The sequence below is a fragment of the Xenopus tropicalis genome, chromosome 1, assembly GCF_000004195.4.
Source record: "Xenopus tropicalis strain Nigerian chromosome 1, UCB_Xtro_10.0, whole genome shotgun sequence".
In the NCBI taxonomy this organism is placed as follows: Eukaryota; Metazoa; Chordata; class Amphibia; order Anura; family Pipidae; genus Xenopus; species Xenopus tropicalis.
The window spans coordinates 99,893,420-99,901,702 of record NC_030677.2 but is presented as its reverse complement, the minus strand read 5'-3'; the positions used below and the strand labels follow the sequence as shown (position 1 = coordinate 99,901,702).

At 39.2% G+C, this 8,283-nt stretch overlaps 1 protein-coding gene across 1 annotated transcript in view; it reads left to right on the top strand.

Moving 5' to 3' along the window:
• The first annotated feature begins 2,224 nt into the window (after positions 1-2,224).
• Positions 2,225-8,283, top strand: part of efna2 (ephrin A2) — a 120,398-nt gene continuing 114,339 nt past the window's right edge. Inside the window, exon 1 of the mRNA NM_001123420.1 lies at positions 2,225-2,853. Coding sequence (NP_001116892.1) covers positions 2,735-2,853 — 119 coding nt within the window. The 5' untranslated portion in view covers positions 2,225-2,734. The remainder of the gene's footprint in view (positions 2,854-8,283) is intronic.

The following is an 8,283-nucleotide window of genomic DNA, read 5'->3' as shown; positions in this document are numbered from 1 at the left end:
CGATCTCTAAAAACGCATTTATTTAGAGAAGCTTACCCTAATCTAGTTTAGCAACACCCTGTGCCCCACCTCTCACAACTCTGGTCATGCCCATTCCCACACCTTGTGTCTCAACCCTTTCTCCTTGTAGATTGTAAGCTCTTTTGGGCAGGGCCCTCTTCACCTCTTGTATCGGTTATTGATTGCTTTATATGTTACTCTGTATGTCCAATGTATGAAACCCACTTATTGTACAGCGCTGCGGAATATGTTGGTGCTTTATAAATAAATGTTAATAAAAAATAATAATAATACTCTGTCTGCCCTATGTTGCCTGTGTGTGCCATACTCTGCCTGCCTTTTGCTGCCTGTGTGTTCCATACTCTGCCTGCCTAATGCTGCCTGTAGGAGGTGAACCTGGCAGGGGTTTGTTCTGGGAGTTTGTTAGCATTTGGAAATAGTCATTATATGGTCCCTAAGGTGTGCATTGGGCAGGCAGGGTATGGCAGACACAGGCAGCATAGGGCAGACAGGGTATGGCAGACACAGGCAGCATAGGGCAGACAGGGTATGGCAGACACAGGCAGCATAGGGCAGGCAGAGTATGGCACACACAGGCAGGATAGGGCAGGCAGAATATGGCACATACAGGCAGCATAGGGCAGGAAAAATATGGCACACACAGGCAGCATAGGACAGGCAGAGTATGGCACACACATGCAGTACTCTGTCTGCCCTATGCTGCCTGTGTGTGCCATACTCTGCCTGCCCTTTGCTGCCTGTGTGTGCCATACTCTTTTGGCCCTATGCTGCCTGTGTGCCATACTCTGCCTGTCCTATGCTGCCCGTGGGAGGTTTGTTCTGGGAGTTAGGCTTACCTTTTACCCTGGGCTGGTGCTCCTGTTAAGAGAAAACCGCAGCAGCACAGGGTACCTTCAGCGAGTGTTTCCTCTTTTTTCTGAATCCTGGGGCCGGAGCATGCGCAGTAGAGTGAAAAAGCAGACTTTTTTTGTTAAAGTTCGCATTTTCACTCTACTGCATGTGCACAAGCATGCGAACACAGTAAACAGAAGAGGAGACACTTGCTCACAGGTACCCCGGACTGGTGCTGTTTTCCTCTAACAGGAGTACTAGCCCTGGGAAAAAGGTAAGTGATTAAAGTCACTGGAGGGTGCCTAACATTTTGGCACCCCCCCCCCAGTGACTTAGCCTTTCCTTCTCCTTTAACCCAAGTAAAAAGAAACACTCACCCCCCCCCCCCTCCCCTCACCATCTGTAAATCAGGACCAGCTCTTAGCTGTCCACAACCCTCCTAGGAAATTGCCTAAAATAAAGTTTGGCAAAACCTTTACCCTCATACATATACTTAGTGGTGATTGACATTGAATCAGTAATAGATAGGTATGTTAGGTATGCTGTGTGTATAGAAAATCCTATGATGCTATCATTAAGCTATTTTTTTCCAAACCATCACTTCATTAACTTGCGCTGGGTCATTGTTATAGTAAATTATTGTTTAAAATTATAAATATGAATGTAAGTCCACTGTTTGTTTAATAAATAAGTAATGGGCATTTAAGAAGCATTCATTGAGTGAAAATGATTGAAGCCAGAGCATTTATGAACATTGTGCAGCTTTACCGTGACTACAGTTTGAGAAACACTGGTCAAAATTACCCCACTGAAAAGTGAGTGCTGTAAATCATACACATTGATTGAGAAATCAAGGTGTTTTGAAACCTGTGTGTTTTCTTTCTAGTCTACAGAAAATTAAAATTACATCGCACTTTGTATTTCCCCATAATTGCATTGCTAGTTTTTTACAAACGGGAAGGAAATCCAAACATATTTTTGTTATTGAGTAGGAGGTTCAGTATCTGATTAATCTTTTGCTGTTCATTTGATTTTGTGCAATATGGAGTCAAGATAAATAATTATCTAAGGCTTTGGAGGCAAAGGGACAAGGACAAGAGAAGGTGGGTTGTTTTTCTGTTTTAAAGTAGGAGTTTGTAGTTTACTTGATAAGCTAAACTGAAAACAGAGCAGCAGGCTTTCTTGATGCATCCAGTAGATGGCATAAATAATCTAACAAGAGGCTGAAGCACCATTCAGAATCAGCAAGAGAATAGGAAGGGAATGATGTAGGGTGAGGGAGGAGTGAGGAGGGCTGGCCGGAGGGATAGGAATGAGAGGGAGGGGAGATGTTTGGTGTGTGGATGGAGTGAGGACAGAGGGATTTGGCAGTAGCAGTTGTGGGGCTTGGTATCTGTGGCACTGCCAGAAGTATCCCTATCAGTGATTTGGGCTAAGCATTATTTATGATACCTGTTGTGTGCTGACAATCTGTCTGCCTCAGGACCAGCTCGTTCTCTGGCCTTCAGGATGTCCTGACTGGGTCACTCACCCTGGACTCAGGAGTTGTCTCCTCCTGGGTTTCAGACCATGAATGCTGAGAGTGATACTGCACTGAACCGGAGCCTGCTTTTTACACCTTGGCTGAGAGACCCACGACATTGTTCCTCAAGCAAGAGAAACAGAACCACAATTGTGGAACAAAACACATACCCCATGGCATGGAGCTGAGAGGTGCCCCAGGACTGGGCATGCAAAGAAAGTGACAGTTACACAGGAAAAGCTGCCTGTATAAGGCTTTAAAAACTGTCTCATCTTTCCTACACACTTTTTTCAGGATACAGTCAAGGACATGGGACCAGGGTGTCTGGCGTGAGTGGAGCATAAAACTTGGACCCCGAGTATGGGGCCTCTGGTCCCACTGCTTCTGGGGGCCCTGATTTGGGTCTGTGTATGGACGGATGACCCCAGTAAAGTGATATCAGATCGATATGCAGTATATTGGAACAAGAGTAACCCCAGGTAAGGTTCCTAAGTCCAGGGTACAGGGTAAGGAGTCACAAATTAAGTTATTTTTCAAAAAAACTAAACAAAAAACAAGTAAATTTTGTAATCTGAATATTATACTTATATGCAGAAACACATAAATATGCCTAATTAGTGGAGGATATACTTGGTGCCTCATCAGAAAGTATTACATTAATGAATTAGCTAACAAGCTATGTACCAATAAGAGGGTGGGTGCTTGACAGTACTTGTCAAATTATATCAACTTTAAGCAGTTTAGGATGTTTTTGTATATATGTTAGAAAATGATATAGCGCAACAGAGCACTGATAGTCAGTCAGTGCCCTTTCAGAAGTTGCTGAACAACAGTGCCCAGCACTCCTCCAACAGCATTCACTTTCAGTGGGACGCTGGGAGTTGTAGTTCAGCAAGATATGGAGGGTTTCAATTTCTAATGCTAACCTAGAAAAAACATTTGTGTGGAATACCTGGCTGGTACAAGCCTGGAGTCCTGTATTTAATAGTCATGCTTCATTTGCTAGCAGAGAATTTGTATTTTGTTTGCTGTGATTTTTGCGTAGCTTATCACTGTGCATGGTTCTGCAGGTGCCCCTGCGATAAAGTAAGTTACTGGATTGCAGGCTCAGTTTTACCCCTGTTGCATGCTCAGCCTTATAACTTTCTCATTGATTTTAATTTTAAGTTTTAATAACTTCTACCTGCACTCAACTCCATTTCCTTGCCCCCTGCTCCATAACACAGTGATGCTGCAGCTCAGCTTTGTGTGTGGGTTATTCTTTGTGACAATCTAGCCTGCCTTTGGCCAGTAGACTTGCTTTCATAATTTGCTGCAATGGGACACTCATGGGATATGAAACTTTGCCTTAATGTCCTGGCTTATTTTGCTGTTCATGAGCCAGTGATGAACTGTTATGAGTACAAGATACCTAGAAAGCTGCCCACAAGCAAAATAACAACAGTGTCAGTGATTTTCTCCTTCGCAAATAATCAGTAAAACCCCACATGGGAAAATGCACAAAGCAATTTCAAGTTTACAACAGTGTGTGCCTCTGACATGTTCTTTGGTTACTTTAGTTGGCTTGCACAATTTATGTACAGTGTAGATGCTATGCTTACTGGGTATGTGTTACAAATCACACGGTTAGCATGCATACAATCACGTGTGTGGGAAGGCATGTACATTGGGGCTGTATTACCTATTATCATTGGGGTTTCTGTATCAAACAATGAAAGTTGGTTGCCTATTATAAGTAGCCTGTTACAACGTGCATGCTTTGTGCAGTACTTGGGTTAGCACAGATTGTGCATGGATGTGTGTGTATCTGTATTACAGGATACATGTATAAAATGCATGGAGTACAGCATGTAGCATGCCCAGGTTCTAGTCAATGATTCCAGTCAGTGTGCGTGCATGCTTAGCTGTGCAGATTACAATACTTCCAGGCAAAGTATTTTATCTTACAGTTTGGCAAGCTCCTTATATGTGCATTCTAGTAACTGACATTCCCAGTGGGTGTGCCTCAAACAGAACACGCTAGCATGCTTTGCTTTTGTAGTAAGGCTGGGTGATATAAAGGTAATAAAAAGTTTGTTTGGGACCTACAATTCTGCATATTTCATAACTAGTTTATGTTGTATAGTTCATTTGGAGCATTATGTGTACTTTAGGATGACATGCTTAGTATGTATATGATTTATATACCATATGCTAGCATACACATGGTGTTTGGTACTCTGTTAATAGTAGGGTACCCTATGTATAATTAATTAGCATGCTTCAAAATGGTGCATACAAAGTGTGTACCATGTCTTTATTGGCATGCTCACTGAGTGCTGGTTATGTGGGAAGCATTATTTGTTAGTGTACTGTTTTTGTATAGTGTCTGTGTTTTCTTTTCTTTGCCATTCATTTTGTTCATATGAATTTTGCATGTGTATGTATAACATGTTTTAAAGGCTGTGTGCTCTGTGGGTCATTGTAAAATACACACGTTGCATATTCAGTGGATCTGTAATATATAAAACAGACTGCATGATTTTGTGCAATATGCAGAGTAGGCTTTATATTCCGTAGGTAGATGACAAGTGGACAAAAAAATGTTGGCATGCCGCTGTGTGGTATGTTTTTGTGTGTGTAATATGTCCTAGTAGATTATTGTGTTGTGTTGGTTTGTTTGTGTACTATGTGCAACATCTATACAATTTGTTTAAAAAATTTTGCAAAACTTAGCTACATATGCCAGGTAAGTTCACTTAAAGCACACTGTTATTGTACTGTTTAATTCACCTTTAATGGTCTATTCATTCTGAACATCAAAAACCTTAGTACAGCATGTTTATATTACATCTGACCAGAGATGACAAACCATTTATGGATCATGAAGTTTTCTGCATTATGCTATCGCCTCACTCTGGAGTAATATCTGTTTAACTACTCATGCCTTCACCCAATTTAATTTTAGGACTATTTAATGATAAGGGGGCTTTTTGCTGAATCTTGCTTAAAATTGTTTGTTGGATATATCTTATAGAGGAACTTTCTGTCCTAAATGAACAACATACAGGGCACACCAATTACAAAAAAGCTAAATTTATTAAACAAAAATCCCAACGCGTTTCGACCCTAGGAACGGGGTCTTCGTCAGGGGCTCATGCAGGCAAAAATTGCAACCCCGCTCTTTCCACTCAAATCAGTGGCAGTACCTGAAGATTTAAGACATATTATAATTTTCCTCTACCTCTGTAGAATGCCGATGATACATCATTTGGTCTTAACAACCATTGCAATTAAACTTCAAAAATGTTGCAAAAAAATGGAACAAATGTGCCATAATAGTAATACCTAATGTCTAACTATATATAAAAATTACAAAGTCATCATTTAGTGCACTGGTCCCTCTTTCAGGCAAATTTTTGTCATGCCATGGAAATACTACATTTAATATGTTGGTACATTCCTTTATAAATTATGATCACCATCATCATGACCCTTTAACTCTACTTATCAGTAGTTAACTATCTATTTATTTAAAATACTATCTTTGTGTCTGTCAGTCTTGCTTGAAATGCTTCTAAAATGTGTTTCGTGTGTGCCTGAAACATTCATTCAATGATTCAAAAATAAAGTAATTTTTGTACTGGGATAACATTTAGATTTTCATATCATTCTCTTGCTGTGTTAGTATTACTAAGCAGGTCTTCTTTCCCATGTACTGTGTATTGAGCATGAATGGCAGTGCAATAAAGTGAAAAAAAGGAGAAATGGAAACAATAAAAGTGCTTCACTGTTACAGTCTTAGTACAGGCTACAGCCCTGCCACAGTAGAACTTTCTTCTTTTTCCAGCAGCAGTGTGAGGAAGAGAATTCTCATTTTCTTGTCCAAGACAGACAATCTGAAGTGCAGTGGAATCAATTTGGGAGAAGAAAAGCTAATCAAAATGCAGCGGCATATATTTAAGCCATATTATAGTAGGGTTACCTATGCCCATTCCACCAGAGTATCTGAATAGAAGATTCGTGTAGATGTTTTTTAACATTTAAAATGTGGACTTAAGGCTAGTTGAATGTGTATTTTTTCTGGTCCTTTGTTTAAAAGAAGTTCTCTTTCTGTGCTGATTATTTCACATATGGATTTTATTAGATACATGACTTCACTTTTTTTTTCGTATTCCAGTTTTGGGTTTCTGCCCGTGTCTGCCTTGCTGGCCTGGAATATTTCTTTTGTTCAGCTAAATGCTCAACATATGTTAGAATTCCTATAAAGGATCCTAAGTTTGGTGCTGGCATGGATCGGAGTTTTTGGCTCAGTACTTCCAGACCCAGCCGGCTGCTTTCCAAGTACTTGAGTTATTAAATGAAAGAGAACAGCCTGAGAGGATTAAGCACCTCACATAATTTAACACACTGATAGTGATCTATAAAACTAGCACAGCTTACTTATTCAGAGTGCTCGGGACAAGTTTCCAGGAGAAAATTCTGCATTTAGCCTTAAAAAAAGAGAAACATTCCTCATAAACCCAGGTTTTATGTTTTCTGACGTTTAATGAAAAACATTTTCCTTACAGGAAAATTCCAAAAGCCAACTCAAAGGATTTGTAATAAGACTGTAATGTTAAAAAATATATTTATTTGCCCCCATCAAAGGTATCAAACTAGGATAAATATTTTTGATCAGGTCTTATGTTGAGAGACTGCCGCTAAGTCAGTAACATGTAATTCTATTATTTGCATCATGTTAGATATTTAATTGCTTTCCAATATACACTATGTAGTATGCAGAATTAATTGTATTGAAGATTTAATCCACATAATCGACTCCTTATAAAAGGATGGACTTGTATCTGTTATCAAATGATGATCGTATATAATGACACTTCCATGACTAATGGCCAATTGTTTATCACAGTACACACATACAGCAGACACTGAGATGCTGGTAGGAGGTACAGAATCTAGAGCAAGGAAAGATAGGTAGTAGTAATATGCACAGTTAGGGGCATGTGGTCTGACAGGAACTCATACTGTAGTTTCACTGCAATCCATACTAACTAAAAGTCAGTGCATGGCTATATGATGCAAGGTCAGGAAATACAAAGGGCAGCAAGTCCAGTCACATAGAAGGGTGCCAGAACCATGTCACAGACATCGAATTTAAACTTAAAAAAACGATTCCAGAAGTACTTGCTGCATATTATGAAATGGTCTGAAAAAACCTGCACTGGTATTAAATAGAAAAGTATGAATCTGCAATTATATAAAATGCAGAACCATAGCTTGTCTGTAAACCTTCTCTCCTAATCCACGTCACACATGTATTTGTATGCACCTTAATAGGAAAAAGGAATTAAACGAGCAATGTATTTTAAAATATATTTAGTGCACAGTGTGAGACGAATGGCCATTGCTTTTCCAACCATCTTAATTCTATGTAGTATTTTGCAATGGTTGGGTCATGTGTAATGGCTTGTTTATAATTTGTACCGCAATTTCAGTTTATAAAGGAAATTAGCATATTTTAAGTCTTAATCGCTATAGAGATTACTATTTTAAAGATTAATATTTTCCCTTTAACAGCGCCTTTAAAAAGAATGATGGAAAGAGTCTTTTATTTAGTGAACAATTCTAGTACAGTTGCCCAATTATTATTTATCATGCAAAAGAAGTAAGTATACAATGATGTATGTAAATCATAGTTTATTGAGCAGATAACTGGGTAAGCATATGCGCTTTGCAATATGGTATGAAGTATCATTCAATATGCAATTGTAGGCACTTTAGTGGTTTTATATTTTCAGACTTTAGTCTGTAAAATTTGCTATATTTTTGTAGCGTTTCTGGGAGAAGTGTTTGTTTTATAAATATAAATAAAAAACACAGTTCAGTTCTCTCAGTTATGGAGGAAACCTTATTCACACAATGGAAAA